This window comes from Rattus norvegicus, chromosome 14 (assembly GCF_021556685.1).
Source record: "Rattus norvegicus strain SHRSP/BbbUtx chromosome 14, alternate assembly SHRSP_T2T, whole genome shotgun sequence".
NCBI classification, from domain to species: domain Eukaryota; kingdom Metazoa; phylum Chordata; class Mammalia; order Rodentia; family Muridae; genus Rattus; species Rattus norvegicus.
In genome coordinates this window covers 4,273,522-4,290,121 of record NC_141547.1, presented here as the reverse complement: position 1 = coordinate 4,290,121, position 16,600 = coordinate 4,273,522, and the positions used below count along the sequence as shown (strand labels likewise).

Below are 16,600 nucleotides of genomic sequence, written 5' to 3'. Positions count from 1 at the left end.
ATGGTATGCAAGTCTTGTCTATACCTGGGCATCCGTTCTCTCAATTCTCCGCATCCGACACTGGTGGGAAAGAACTCCCTGAGAATAAAAATGTGTCTTCGTTAGGCTTTCCAATGCTGCGAGGAGACACCATGACCAAGGCGGCTCTTATAAAGGACAACGTTTAAATGGGCTGGCTTACAGGTTCAGAGGGTCAGTCCATAATCATCATGGCGGGAAGCATGGCAGCGTGCAGGTAGACTTGGTGCAGGATATCCAGGCAGGGATGGTGCTGGAGGAACTGAGAGGTCTATATCTTGATCCAACTGCAGCCAGGAGAAACAGATTCTTCTGCTTCAACGCCCACTCCTACAGCGGCGCACTTCCTCCAAAAAGGCCACACCTCCTCCAGTAAGACCACACCTCCTTAAAGTACCCCTTCCCATGGCACAAACATATTCAAACCATCACATTCCACTCCCTGGCCCCACAGGCTTTTTCAAACACAGGAGTCTATGGGGGCCATACCTAAACATAGCATAATAAAAAATACGTTTAGTCCAATTTTAAAAGTACCCACAGTCTATAACCACCTCAACCATGTTAAAAGTCCAGTGTTTGAAGTCTCTTCTGAGATTCATCCAATCGCTTACCTGTAATCCCCTATAAGATCAAAAGGCAGATCACACACTTCCAACAACACAGGATATGCATTACCATTCCAAAACATCATAGTGAGGAGATACTGGACCAAAGCAAGACCAAACTAATCATCTGGACACATGGCAAACTCTGCATCTGCACGTCTAATGTCAAAGCGGTCTTCAGATCTCTCCAGCTCCGTTCATCTTGGTTAACTGCAGCACAATTTTTTTTTCCTGGGCTGGTTCCACTCCCTGTTATTAGCTTTCCAACAGGTATCCCATGGCTCTCGAATCTAGAACATCTTGGGGCCTCCAAGGCAACTTCAATGTTACAGCTTCTTGTTCCAATGTCTGGGATCCACACATGATCTTCTGGGCTCCTCCAAAAGGCTTCGGTCACTTCTCCAGCTCTGCCCTCTGCACCACTCTAGGCTCGGTCGACACCATTCCACGGCTGTTTCTTAGTGCTATTCCCATGGTGCTGGCATTTCTAATACACTGAGGTTTTTCACTGCAACTGGGACTCACCAATAGCCTTTCACAGGCTCCCTGTATGGTACCAAGCCTTACGTTCTTTGCATGGCCCCTTCAGTCCTGACTCATCAGCTGCAACTGAGGCTGCACCTTCCCCCTCTGTTCTTGACCTTAAAGCCAGAGTCACATGGCTGAAGCTGTGAGTTCTGCCGCTTGCTGGGGCTGGAACATGGCCGTCTTTTCTATTACATCACCAGCTTTCTGTTTGTTTTCTATCTCCGCCACTGCCTAAGTCTGGCTGTCCAGGACTTTGCTCTGTAGACAGACCTTGAACTCAAGAGATCGGAGTGTGTGTACCTAAGCTTTTATTTACCTGGAACTTGCTCTGTTCCAGGCTGGCCTTGAACTCAGAGATCTGTTTGCCTCCGTCTCCTGGGATTAAAGACGTGTACCACCATGCCTGAGCCTAAGTTTTTCATGGACACCATGCCTCAGTATCCAGATCAAAAAAGCCTGTATCTTCCATTTCTGGGTCATAGTTCATTCCAGCTTAAAAGTCCAAACGAAAACAACCAATTACTAATAACACCTACCACGATATAACTATTCCTTGTTCAATGGCAAACACATAAAAAAATGAGCTTAGCTTTCGTGCGCCAAACTCACCACTCCCTCAATCTGCTCATCTTCTCGAACACAGGATTCAGCTCTACTGCACTTCCTGCTGCCCTTTTATTACTCGAACCATACAGTTTGTATGTGTCCTTTCCAAGCTTTCTGTGCTTGATCAAAATGCGCCTCATGAGGGTAAACCAGAAGACAAAGTCTATGCTGGGCTTTTCTGAAACTTCCTGTGTCAATGCAATTAGTCAACATCTCAGGTAGACTTTTTAAACATGGACTAAAAGCGGCCACACTCTTCACCAAAATATTTCAAGAACATTCGTCTCTAGGTCATACACTAAAATTCTTCCTCTCTGAAACCTCTTGAGCTAGGGCCCCACAGTTCAAATCACCCTCAGCAACAATGTCTTCCATTTCTACTAGGATGGTCCATTAAGCCACAACTAAAGCATTTCCAAATCCAAAGTCCCAAAATCCACATTCCAAAGCATGGTCAGGCTATCACGGCAATACCCCCAGTCCCTGGTACCCACTTCTATCTTAGTTAGGGTTTTACTGCTGTGAAGAGACACCATGACCAAGGCAACTCTTACAAAGGCCAACATTTAATTGGGGCTGGCGTACAAGTTCAGAGGTTCAGTCCATTATCATCATGGCAGTAGGCATGGCAACATGCAGGCAGACCTGGCGACGGGGGAACTGAGAGTTCTACATCTTGATCTGACTGAGGCTAAGAGAAACTGACACTGGGTGGAGCGTCAAAGCCCACACCCATAGCGATGCACTTCCTCCAACAAGGCTACACCTACTCCAACAGGACCACACCTCCTACACTTCCTACCAGCCAAGCATAGTCAGACCACCACCATGTGCATTAACATGGGTTTTGATGCTGTGTCAGCAGATTTGGACAATAGCATTCAGTTATCCAGGACTTCAGATCTCACAAGCCACGGGGTTTTGGCCAGACTTTTATAGTAGCAGGTATGGATTCTTTCCTGTGGAGCAGGCCTCAGATCCAACCGTAACAGTCGTGCTATTACACAAGTAGGCACAATATTCTTAGAAGGTTGGTTCAAAGCTGGATAAACCACTTACTCCCCCAGCAGCCACAGAGCACCTTCCTGGACTATGAAACTACCAGCATGGAGCAAGTGCCAGCCTAAGAGCATAAAAGCTTTCATATTTCAGTCATGGTGGTTTGCAAAGTATTGCTAAAGAGACATTTTAGGTGCAAGTTTTGACTAAAAAGTGGAGGAGGAGGAGGGACTGGGATTTGGAGGCCACCTCCGTTTTTCAGCAAGACACCCCATTTGCACAGCAAGACCCCGTCTCACAAACCTGAGGCCAGAGAGTAGAGTGCTGGTCTCACATGCACCATGGGTTGCATCTCCAGCGCCATAGGCAGAGAGGAGGGGTCTGAAAAATCACCAGGTGGACGCCTGCAGATGTCTGGTTCCTCGTCCTTAGCAATGTGCGCACAATCCACCAGCTCCTCCATTCAGTTTGCTTTCCATAACTTGCACTGCTTTTCCTCGGCGTCACATATTGAGAAAGGGGGAGTTTTCAAACCCCATGCTCCAAATGTATGAAGTGCTTGTTGGCAACTAGGAAAAGTGATGTCATATTTCAGTTTCTCTCTGGAAGGAGGAAACAGTCCATGAAAGGCGAAACCTCTCCTCAGCTGCTGTGCGTTTGGGGCTGGAGGCTTTCTGTGCTGGAATTCATCCATCCGGGTCTGCTGGGAGGTGCTGTTTCATTTCACGGCCAGCTGCACACATTTCCTTTTACCCTTTGTCTTCTTGCCTGTGAAATCACCTATCATAGCTTCCCTGACTCTGCGAATGTTAACATAGCTGATGTGTACAAGGTAGGTGCTCTCCTTAGACACAAACTCATATGGCTGTGGAGCCTTCCCTCCTTGTGTTCCAGACCAATGGGAAGGTGCTGATCTGCTAAATACATCAGGAGTCCATTGTCAAAACAGATGGGACACTGAACATAGCCTCTGGCTGACAGGCGGATGACCTCTGAGCTACAGCTTTAACTGTTCGACAGATGCAAATCCACACAAAATGCACCGGGGGCAAACCACAGCAGGACAAACACCAACATTTTCTGAATGTTGTCAAAGGATAATTTTTCAAAAATTGAAACCTGACTTTGTTATAGAGTCAAACACGCGAAAAGTTTGCCAAACTCAGAATGGCCAAAACTGTTTCCCAGATTCTCAGGGGCTACTTTTCGAAGGGATTCCTTTTCTTTTTTTTTTTTTTTCCAGAGCTGGGGACCGAACCCAGGGCCTTGCGCTTGCTAGGCAAGCGCTCTACCACTGAGCTAAATCCCCAACCCCTTTCGAAGGGATTCTTAGGATGGGGAGATGCCTCAGCTGTGACGAGTTGCTCTTCAGAGGACCAGACTTTGGTTCCCAACACCTACATGGTGGCCCCCAACCCTGTAACTGCAGCTACAGGGGATCTGACACTCTCATGTCTCCCCTTTGAGGGTAGCTTACTCATGTGACACACGTAAAATAAACAAATCTTTTTTAAAAAAATGTTACAGTATCATTGCCCAGTTACATCTACAACTAGGAAATGTGCTTTAAAGAAACAAATGCCATTAGGTGTTTTCTTCTGGACCCAAGTACAACTCTGGAGTGTAGCCAAAACTAGTCAGAAAATCAAAACAAGACGTACTCCCTTAATCACTGAGGAGGCCACTTAAATTGCCCTTTGGTAGCTCAGAAAAAGCTCCTGTCCTGTTCATTTTTTATTTCGGGGTTTTAGACAGCACATCCTTATCCATCCTAAGCTTTATTTAAAGGACTTTGTCTCTAATATAATAGACATGCATTGTTGGTCAGAATAAAAGACTGGCAATGGGCGTCCTCAAACTTAAAACATGGGAGAGACATTAAGGCTTATCACCTCATTTCTAGACTTACATCACTCATGAGGCACAACTCTCTTCGAATCGTGCCCTGAGGAGGAGCTCCCACTCAGCCCAGTTCTCAAGCCTGCTCCCAGTTTAGATGGTATGTCATCTTAAGCCCCATAGACCGACTCTTTTCAAATGGCCTTTACACTTCCACACTGAACTGTTCCAACTGTCGTGTCTCAGCCTCGAAGCCAATAACTGCAGCTCTATGCCTCTCAGAGTGAGCCTTGTCTGGGACTTCTCAGAACCCTGAACAGGCATGACGACGTAGGGTTCATGCGACCTGGATCCTCAGCCTGCTTTTATGCCATCCACTTCTGACATAGATTTTACATGCTTTAAAGGCAGTATATAAAAATAGAGCACATGACCTGTAAAACCTGAGCATTGTACGATCCCTCTCTGCCTTAAGGGAAAAAGCTCCCATTCCCTGAAATTAAGAGGGTAAGTGGACGACTTATTTTTCAAAAATGTTGTAACTAGTTTGCTATAAAGAGAAAGCTCTTTTAGAATTCAAAGATTGGCTTGCTCATCTATCTGTGTGTTTGTCTATCTATCCAACTATCCATCCACCCACTTGTCCATCCATCCATCCATCCACCCACCCACCCATCATCCATCCATCCATCCACCCACCCATCCGTCCATCCATCCATCCACCTGTCCACTTGTCCATCTGTTTGTCTGTCCATCCATCCATCCATCCATCCATCCATCCATCTATCCATCTATCATCTATCTATCTATCTATCTATCTATCTATCTATCTATCTATCTATCACTTTGGAGAATTGAACCACTGACTGAGCTACATCTCAACCCCAAAGACTTGCTTTGGGTAAGAGTATTTTATAGCAAAGACCATGGCAAAAAATCATTAGATTTGACATTGAAATATCAGAAAGATCACTAACTTGGTTGTCAGATGGTCAGCTCTGGGTGGTAATTGCTTGCCCAGAGTATGTCTTTTGTCACTGACACTCATAAGCATCAAGTAACTAAGCATTTTTCTCCAGGAAATATTGATTTCTTCTGGGAGGAGGTTGTAAGTAGCATCAGGCACATAGGTTTGGACAGTTTTTCTACAGTGGGCAATATAGTAGTATATTTATGCACCATCATCATCATCATCACATGAATCTTGAAGCAGAGTTTTATTCTGTAGCTTGATCACATTGACCTTGAACTTGCATTGACCTTTGTGTTAAACCGACCAAAACCATCTTGGGAAGGAGAGGACTTAATCACAACTTATATTCACTGAGGGAAGCCAGGGCAGGAGTTTAAGGCAGGAACCTGGAGTCAGAAGGTGAAGCAGAGTCCATAAGGAGTGCTGTGTGCTGGCTTGCTTCCCGTGACTTGGACAGCCACCCTTCTTATAGAACCTAGGATCACCACCCACAGTGCTTGGAGCCCTCCTCCATCTATTATTAATCAAGAAAATGCCCCACAGCCCAGTCTGATGAAGACAATTCCTCAACTGAGGCACCTTTTTCCCCAGGAAACTTTGGTTTGTGTCTTCTTGCCTCTGCCTCTCAGGTGCTGGGATCTGAGGCATACGTCACCACATCTAGCTTATGCAGTCCTGGGGTTTGAACCCAGACCTTGGTGCATGCTAAGCAGACACACTCCCAACTGAGCTCCATCCTAGCCCTGATCTCCTCTCCACTTTCGTTTCCCTAACATTTCATTTTCCTATGTATTTGTTACTATGATGGTTGTGGGGTTTTGGGGTTTTTTTCTGCTCATGCCCAAATGCTTTGTATTTCATTTTTGTGCAGTTGTAACAAATTATCAGAGTCTGGGACACTTACAGTGAACAGAAATTTCTTGGCCCACGGTGTGGATTGGGAAGTCCGATATCAAGGGACCAGCATCTGCAGGCCTTCCTGGTACATGCGTGTCTTAGTTTGGTGAGCAGACACCATGACCAAGGCAATTCTTATAAGGACAACATTTAACTGGGGCTGGCTTACAGGTTCCCAAGCTCAGTCCATTATCATCAAGGTGGGAACGTGGCAGCATCCAGGCAGGCATGGTGCAGGCAGATTTGAGAGATCTACATCTTCATCTGAAGGCTGCTAGCAGACTACTGACTCCCAGGCAGGTAGGAGGAGAGTATTAAAGCCCACACCTACAGTGACACACCTACTCCAACAAGACCACACCTACTCCAACAGGGCCATGCTCTCTAATAGAGCCACTCCTTAGGCACTATTAGAAATCACTACATGTCATACTATTGGAAATAAAGCATATACGGATCACCACAATGTGTATGCCACAACAGCCTCTCTCTGTTATGACCTCCAATTTGACATCATTGCTGGGGCGGGGGTGTGTGTGTGTGTGAACTACTCCTTGAATCTCAATACCTTCCAAAATTGCGCCTAAGTCATCTTTATCCTGACACAGCTCAAAAATGTGAGTGAGGAGAGAGAAATCAAGAATACTGACGCTGTGTTTCCATATGTGGCTCTGTTTATCGCTGCGATGGGTTTGGACCTTGGGCTTCTTGTCGAGTGTTCTCCACATAGTACGCTCATGTTTCCGTCCATGGGTGCCCCACTCGTTGCAGAAAAGATTCTCTTCCTACTTCAGAAATCTGAGAGCAGAGATAAAAGCCTTCAGCTTAAAGGACCAAATCTCACTTACTATCGTATATCTTAACTCCTAAAAGCTTAGACACGGTCAGGTGGCTCAGTGGGGAATGGTGCTTGCCACCATGCCTTACGACTTGAGTTGAATCCTTAGAACACACATGGTGGAAGGAGAAAAATGAATATTTGGAAATCGTCCTCTGACCACCACGTGTGCAACAAAGCAAATATAGTAAAAGCGTGGGACTTTATGGCTGAGTCTACATCCTTTCTACAAGACATTTTCAACAGAATATTTCTTACAAAGCCAAAAGTCATCGGGAATAAATGACCATGAGAACTGGCCCTGCGGATCTGCCCCTCATCCTTCTTTTGACCTTGGCACCACAACCACCACCCACACACACACATAGTTGTGGTATAAACACCAAGGACATTGCTTTTCCTCCCTTATAATACTCTAGACATGGTCATAGGACATTTAGGGGTTGCCTTGCTTATTTCTTGATGTCCTCCCATGGCTAACATGTATCCATAGCTGGTCAAATTTAGATAGTTACTACAAGGCCTGAAATCCCATGTAAGAAACAGGGAGAAAGGTTGGCAGTAGGCGAATTCCTTAGGCGGTTAAGCAAGTCACCTCCATTGGCATTTAATTGGCTAATATTGAGTCACATGCCCATACCCACCGGCAGGGCACTGGAACGCCAGCCTCCCTGAGCTGGAGGGAGGAGAACTGGACACTGGAACCGATCCGTATAGTAAGAGTAGCGGCATCGACCATTCCTGGGGAGCACAGGATTTAGCTCCCAGGAAATCCGTCTTCAGGGGACATTCAACCCTATAAACCATAGCTGAATTCCTTAGGCTCGGTTTGATGACACCTAGTAGACCCCCATAGGTGCAGCTGTGTTCTCAGAATGACTTACGGTCACACCAGCAGGTCTAACTGTGTGGATTGGCCCTTGCTGCTGTTGTGCGCCTGACAGATTGAGATGTGCATGCAATGCGTTAGAATTAACCCACCGCTAGCCCCCTTCCTTTGCCTGTGAACATCTTCATCTTGCTTATCCCCTACTGGTCTCACTACTAGAGAAAATGATACTTCTGCCTCCAGCAGCTGTCACCAGTCATTAGCTCCTTGGGAAGGGATGGGGCATCTATACCTCCTCCATCTAAGATGGGTTAAAAGGGATGGGCTTGTGCAGGTGTTCTTAGCTGCCGCGCGCAGGTGTTCTTAGCTGCCGTGTGTGTGCGTGTGTGTGTGTGTGTGTGTGCCTGTGCCTGTGTGGTATGTGGTGTATGTCTGTGTGGTGTGTGTCTGTGGTGCATGTGTGTCTGTATGGTATGTGTGTGTGTATATATATCTCTGTGGTCTGTGTCTGTGTCTGTGGTGTGTGTGTCTGTGTCTGTAGTGTGTGTGTCTGTGTCTCTGTGGTGTCTCTGTAGTACATGTCTGTGGTGCGTGCATGTGTGTATGTATGTCTGTGTGGTGCATGTATGTGTGTCTGTATGTGTGGTGCGTGCATGTGTGTATGTATGTCTGTGTGGTGTGTGTGTCTGTATGTGCGAGCACGCGCCTACGTGCACACAAGCATGTGTGTTTGCAATGGCGATGTGATATCTGGATGGCAGTATTTCATGACACTGCCATATCCTCCAGCATTTACATTCTTTCTGTCCCATCCTCTGCCATGTTCCTTGGGCCTTGAGGGGGTGATGATGCGGATTTAGGATCCATATCGTTTAGGATTTAGGATGAAGCGTTCATCAGTCACGTATTCTCAGCACCTTGACCAGATAGGAGTCAGCATTAACTGCCGCCCTGTTAAATGGAGCAAGAGAGCAGCACATGTCTGGGTATAAGCATAAGTCATTGGGAGGCAGTCTAACAGCAGATTCTTCTAGGGAAACAGTGGTAATGTATTCTCCACCCATGAACCCTTGTTCTTAGGGAACCCCTCAGTAGATATCATTGTTGGTTTGGGCTATAGAAGCTTCCTGAAAACTTTTAGTCATGCTCCAGAGGTACCCAGTGCCAAGTAGGCACTGAAACACTGAACCTGGAGAACCTAGATTGCTCATCTGGGGCCTCTTGGGTAGAGAGGACTGATGTTCGTGGGGTTTTGACTTGCACCTATGGATTAAAGATGGGTGATCTGAAGACTCATGTCAAGGCATGGGAGAAATTACACAATGCAAATGTTTTAAGAAGGCACCACACTTTGAGAGCTCTTACGGGCATTTTCCATGAACTTCCCATGCAGGTAAAGGCGCACGTAGGCAATACCAGAAGATCCCAAGACAGAAGCTGAGCTTTTCTATTTGGCCTTTTAAAATAATCATAATTGTTACATTTATTGCCAGGACTTTTTTTCTAATTGTGCATAATTTAAAGAGGTTAAAAGCCATCCAGTAGAGTCCTGTTGCGAGCCTAGACCTTGCTGCCAGTAAAGCTTACACTGTGGATGCTATACCGAACAGAACGTGCTGTGCAAGATGGAGTCAAGATGACCTATATTTATTTTTATTTTTTAGATTAATGTGGCTGCTTATGACTAAGAATTCTGGGACCACAGATGTTCAGAGAAGTAACATATACATATAAGGTAATAACAGGAGTGTTTCTAATTAATTTCACTGCTAACATAGATTGTTATAAGGGCTTTTTAACCAGTCTTCACATACAAAGCAATGTGTTCAGCTCATAAAGAGTAGAATTTGCACAAATCACCTTTGAGTTCTGGATTAAATGCTATGGATGTAATGTTGTTACTGCAAGCATGTGATGTCTTTGTTATAGTGTGTCTAGCTGTGACAGTGACTTCAGTAATCAAGGGCCACTGTCGTTTGAAAGGTACTTACCATGATCACAGTTTGCTTCTGCAGAAATTGGGGATGGGCTCCTTTTTAACACCAGAGAGAAAAAAATTCGACTCAAACGAAACAATGCATACTATCCTATATTATATGAGTATCTGTACGTTATATTATTAGCTCTTTGGTTTGGGTTGGGTTTGGGTTTTGTTTGTTTTGTTTTCTCGAGTCCTGTGTATCCCAGGCTGGCAGAGAACACTGTAGCTAAAGATGACCTTGAACTTCTGATCTTCCTGCCTCCCCCGACCTAGTGCTAGGATTACTGGTTTGGGGAACCACACCCAGTTTAGGCAGTACTGGGATGGACTCCAGGGCTTCATGCATGCCAGGCAAGCACTCTACCAACTGAGATTCACCCTGAAGAGTATTTTAGAAGTCAAAGCAAAATTATTTGGAAGGGGGGACAATAATGTCACTCATACGAGGAGCAGGCATGTTCCTAGAAGCCCCTCGGGAATGGGGTGTGCCTGGGGTGTCTCTATATTCCCTCAACTGCAATTTTTTTGTTGAAGCTTATGATGCTTCCCAAAAGTCCCCTCGGACCACACCCAGATGCATAATCGATGTCTCACAGGAGGAGAGCATCAAGCCCGAGAACAGAGGCTTTCCCTGATGGCCTCGGCCCCTCAGCTGTTTGGTTTAACCAGCCTCTCTGGTAAGAGACTCATTCGTTTGCTCTGAGGCTTTCTGTTTCCGTGAGACCTCTTCTGGTTGACATTCTCATTGAATGAGAATCATTTGCGTGACATCATACTCAGCTTTAAGTATGGCATCTGAGGACAGCCGGAGACTGATTAATTAATCTGTTTGAGTGTGTTTGCTTGGAAACGTGGAAAGAAGCCGTTTGAGATACATTGTGTTTGTAGAACGTTATCTGAGAGGACGAGAGAATTCTTCACCTCGCGAACATTTTCAGATAGTCCTTTCTGCTTATCTCAAACATTTCGCTCTCTGTGGCATTTTACTCAGAAGTGGCGAGGGAGGCAGGATGGCTATGATTTAAAAATATACATCCATGTCCTCAGTCTAAGAAAGATTCTCCTGGGTGCTGTCTCTGGTTTAATATTAGGCTCACGTATGGGCAAGACTGAGCAAGCCCTCATTTTTTTTTCTCCCTAAAATGAATCAATAGATTTAAAAATTGAACCTGTGGGTTGTTATTTCTTGAAGGGAGTGATAATGACACGTATTTAATATAAATATGCTATGAACTGTCTGCAGACCAGAGAACGGACTCATCCAAGCCCTGAGTGAAGCAGAGGCTGCTTTTAAATTCTGTGATGTTATTAAGGACCGAAGGCTAGAGAGCTCAAAATTGACAAACAGAGCTAGAAACCAGGGAGAGAACAAACAAAACACATCTGTGTTGTCCACTCTAGGAAATGAGAGGTAGTGAGAGCCCCTGGGTTTCACATAGTCCTGCAGAGGACAATGCCTAGAATGCCAATAGCGGACAATGGTGGTCAATAGGATCCAATCATGGCCTGTGCTTATATAAATGTCACAGGGAGCTCATGTGGTACAATTCCTATTAGTTCAGGTAAGAGCCCCTTTGATATTGGTCTGAATAAACAGTGGGAGAAGAGAAAGCAGCCTCCTGGCTGATGAGTTCTTCTGAGAAAGACCAGGAAGAAGTGCAGTGTTGTCTATAGAATGTCACTTTCACAGCACTGTGAACTGGCTCCCCTGGGCGACATTCAGGACTTCCCCTGTAAAACCCCAGACAAAATAGTTAACTGAAACCTCAACTTCTCCCACACACGTAGGCTTGTAGGACTTTGAGTCTTGGGATATGGAGGAGTTAAATAATGCAGCTCACGTGAGGTGTCTGTGCCTTCTTGGTAACACTTTAAGCCTTAGTTTGTGTTCTAGGGTTCTCCTTTATACATAGTGGGGCACCTTGGTCAAATAAGGTCAATATTATTATCTTCCATTTATCAAACACAGACCCCATCTTAACTTTTCTGCTCAAATGTTCAGAAACTATGTGGTGGAGCTAAACCATAGGCATGTACAGTTCCGTGTGGTGTGAACCGTTACTGCCCAGGCAACTAGGTCAGGAGCTGGGAGTGCCTGAATAAGGCTCTTAGACTCTGCCCTTACACTTTGCCGTGTGGGAGGAGAGATAGATGAGACAGTATATAAATAGCCCAAGCACTGAAGGAGTGTCCACAGCAGGTAGGAAGTGTTGGCCTTGGATTATGTATGGAAACACTCAGCCACAGGCTCTCAAAATAGGGCTCTGTAGCTATGGCCCGAGCACCCTTCAGTAGTATTCAAGCAGGCTGCTTTTCTCCAAAGTTGAGTTCATGGGGCATCTGTCAGTCCTCCTGTTGTGTGAAGGAAAATATAAGCTAAAGATGTGATCTTAAAATGGGCCCAGCCAGGCCTGGTGGCATTTGCCTTTAATCCCAGCAACTTGAGAGGCCGACTTAAGGGATCTTTATGAGTTCAAAGCCAGCCCCATCTACATAACAAGTCCCAAGTCAGCCAGAGCTACACAGTAATACCCTGTGTCAAACATTAATAAATACAGGGCTGAGGGTGTCGCTCAGTGGTACGGCATATGTGCAGCATGTTCAAGGATCTGTTCAATCCCTAGCTGTAATCGATCAATCAATCATTTAATCGATCATGGCGTACTGAAACCATTCTATGTAAGCAAACTCTTCATTCATTAGAGTTGCGCATAGTTCTGGTCTTCCCGTAAGGCCTTCCGATGTGTTACTTTACTTTTATTTAAGATGTTTCTTGGAAAACAGATCCAAACCCAGGGTCCTGCTCCTGTGTTTGCTTGATAAACAGAAGCTAAAAATATCGATCTTGCTTTAACAAAACCCCCTCTATCTAGAAAGGAAAACCCTGGTGCACAAACTAAAATAAAACACCTCATGGCTGGGTACTACGCCAGAGACTCTAGTCTAACTCACTCAGGAATGGATGGCTCTGCCCTGTGGCCAACATTGAGAGACCTCTCACACCTTGCATGGGTCCCCTGCCCCCCCCGAATCCCAGGATTTCCAGTAAATCCTGCAATCCTAGCTCAGCCAGGGTTCTAGCAGTAGATTCTTCACTGGGTGGTTCCTGGTGCATACTTACACAGATGTACTCAAACACGAAACGCTGCCCAGGTTTCAAAAGTAGCTCCCAAAGGGTCACGAGGACTCCTAGCCGGACCCCAGGGACCTTTCTACACAGTACCCATTTTTCATGTTGTCGTGGGCTAACCGACCTATAGGCTTGTTCTAGACCCCCTTGGGGGTTTTGTTTTATTTTTGTCTTGAGAACATGTCTCACTATATATAGCCCTGCCCTCGTGGTCACAAAGCACTCTCTCTGTACTGCATATTGGAATGTGGACTAGCTTGCCCTCAGCCTCCTGAGGGTTGGGATTGAAGGCACGGAGTGCCTTACCTGGTTCATTTCCTTAAGGACTGCCATTCTAATGGGGGTAAGACAGAGCCTCAGTGCAGCATTAAAGCGCGTTTAGTCCCTTGTGGAACTGGACATTTTTCACAGTTATTGTTTCTGGTCCATCTCTGGGGAACTGTTCGTCTCATTAGTCCAGGTACTGACCTGGTTATTTCATTTCTTGTTAAGCTTCTTGTGTTCTTTGTATATTCTAGCTACTAATCCTCCGTCAGGCGCACAAGCAAAGATCTTTTTTTCCTCCTTCTGTAGACTTCTTTGCTGGATTAGCTGTTTGTTTGGTCGGATGAGGCCCCCTTTGTCGATCATTGGCCTTGTTTCTCAGCACCTGAAGTTCTGTTGTGAAGTTCTTGCCTGTGCCTCTAACTTGACATATTTTCCCCATGTTTTTCCTCTAACAGTGTTTGGATCTTGTTTAAAATCTGTTATGGAGGTCTTTTAACAACCAGTCCTTCCTAAACTTTCTATTCGACAAATGGAATCCCGGCACAGTGCAGTGCACCGAAGCGTTTTGCGTTTGCACACGCTGGAGTGTGCACGCTCACTACCAGGCCCTTGACATCTGTTCGCCGCCCATATTCCTTTGCTTCTCTTCACTCCCGTGCCATTTCTTTGTGCACCCTCTTTCTACTTCTTTATTCCTTCTTTATCCAGTTCTCTGCATCCAGTAAGGAACACAGGCCACGGGCAGATGCTATCCTAAACAGTTGGGACAAAAATAACTCCCAAATTAAGCAAAAGAAATTCCTGCTTTGGTGGGACTCCAAACGGACGAAGACAGGAAAGGAAACACACAAGCAGTTGAAATCTGCAGCATATTTAACTGGGATGGCTGGTGTGGAAGAGTAAAGGAAGTGTGCGCTGTGGGGTCTAACGTTAAATTGGCTTTGCGGTGTCACTGTCCAGATAAGAGGTGGTGATGACGTACACCACCGTGCGGTGAGAGAGGGTCAAAAGTGGTTGAGATCTGAGTCAGATTCAAGAAGCCCCAAAAGAAGGTGAGAGGTGCTAGTGTGCTATTACCAGGAAGGGGAGAATTCTGAGCAGAGGAGTTGAACTTATGAAGGTCCTGAATTGGGGGGGTAGATGTGGAATGTTCTAATGCTGTCTAGAAGGGTCACCGTGGCCACAGCAGATAGAATGAGCAGGACAGAGCTGACTAGCTAAAGGCAGGAGCGAAGGAGCTTTTCCCTGAATGAGACGGAGAGCTGTTGGGAGTTGGCTCACAGGAGAAGGCCAGAATTTTAAGGCTTTCCTTCTAGCTGCTCAGTGGAGACCAATCTATGATAGAAGAATGGAAATCAATTAAGAGGCTCCTGTGGCCATCCAGTTGTGCTATGATCATGATGTGGATCAAGGTAATGGTATAGATTGGTCAGAAATAGAGGCTGCAGGCGTAGACCAGCGGTAAAGGGCATATCTGGAATATTCAGGGTCCTGGCATTTATTTCCAAAGGTGGAGGTGGGGGAGGTGGTAAATAAATGGCTGGAATATATAGTTTTTTCCACCTTCTTCTTTAAAATAAGAGCCTTCGACACTCTGATGAGGAAGCCAACCGTAGCTGCTTACAGCATTCGCTCCCTTTATGTTACTTGAGTAGGACTCAGGCAGTATCTCCTTGAAAGAGGATCATCAGTGTGAACCTGTTCCCGCGTCACCTACACGATCCTGAAGCCGTCACACTGTTCTGTGCCTGTTCATTACCGGCCACGTACCCTTAGGGATTGTGACCTAAACTGTCACCGAGAAAGAACCATTGCTTGGTGAAGGCCTGCACTTCCGCTCGTGGAGTGGGCGGGTCTTAGAACCATGGAGTGAACATACCACTGCTAGGTACACTGTAAGGGAACCCATGCTTCAGGAGAGCCCAGTACAAGAGTGCCTCTTGTCTGCTCCCTCTTCTCAAAACTAAGTCCACCCACTCTAAATTCTGAGAGTCAACGGATATTTCTTACATTCATTTTTCATAAAGATTTATTTATTTCTATGTCATGCGCGAATGCCTGGTCCAGAGTCAAGAAGAGGCCATCAGAGCCTCTGTCTGGAACTAGAGTTTCGTACAGGTGGTTGGGAGACCGTGTGTGGGACTGGGAGGCAAACTTGGCTCCTCTACAAGTAAAGCAAGTGCTCGTAGTGACTGAGCCGTCCCTGCAGCCCTTCTGTTGTGCATTTCTGACAACCACAACAGAGGGGATTTCCAGTCGTGCTTACACTGATTTTCACTCATTCCTTCATCAGTTATCTAGTGAGTGCATGTACGTGCCTGGGCATTCAAAGGAAGGAAGGAGTGAAGGCCAAACTGGAGGTTCTTAAGGAGTTTACCTTGCATAAAGGAGGCAGACCAAACACAAGTGAAGAACACAGATACACAGCACAGGGAGCGAAGATAACACCAGGAAGAGGGCATGGTAGTGAAAGGGTTCAGAGTGTTGGGACAGTATAATGCTGTGCAAGTGTGTGTGTGTTAGTGTAGTGCTGTGTGAGAGTTAGTGTGTATATATGTGATAGTGTACTGTGCAAGAGTTAGTATGTTTGTGGGTGGGGTAGTATACTGCTGTGCAAGAGTTTGTGTATGTGTGATAATGTAGTGGTGTTTAGTAGTTAGTGTGTGTGTGCATGCACATGTGTGTTAATGTAGTGCTGTGCAAGAGTGTGTGTGTGTGTGTGTGTGTGTGTGTGTGTGTGATAGTGTAGTTCTGTGCAAGAGTTATTATGGGGGGTACGTGGTATAGTGTACTGATGTGCAAGAATTGGTGTGGGGTGCATGTCCATGCATGTATATGGCATATATACATGTTCTTGTGGTTTGTACTTATATATGTACATGTGGGAACCAGATGCTGATGTTGTCTCTCTTCTATGTTGGCTCTTTATTCTTTGAGACGGGTCTCTCACTGAGCATGGAACTCACTGACTCAGCTCCGCTGGCCAACAAACCCCAGAGAGTCCACCTATTCTCAACTCCCCCGTGTATAGCATGCCTAGCTCTCACGTGGATGCTTAGAGTTGAAACTCAGGTACTCGTGTTTGTG

At 45.8% G+C, this 16,600-nt stretch overlaps 1 protein-coding gene across 4 annotated transcripts in view; it reads left to right on the top strand.

Moving 5' to 3' along the window:
• Lrrc8c (leucine rich repeat containing 8 VRAC subunit C) overlaps nt 1-16,600 on the top strand; it is a 91,259-nt gene that overhangs the window by 15,213 nt on the left and 59,446 nt on the right. For 2 of the 4 annotated variants that reach the window (XM_087582393.1, NM_001037179.1), the window contains 1 exon segment: nt 9,800-9,870. The exons of the other annotated variants lie outside the window; for them this stretch is intronic. In XM_087582393.1, the coding sequence (XP_087438519.1) occupies nt 9,841-9,870 (30 nt within the window). In that variant the 5' untranslated portion in view covers nt 9,800-9,840. 4 annotated transcript variants of the gene reach the window in all.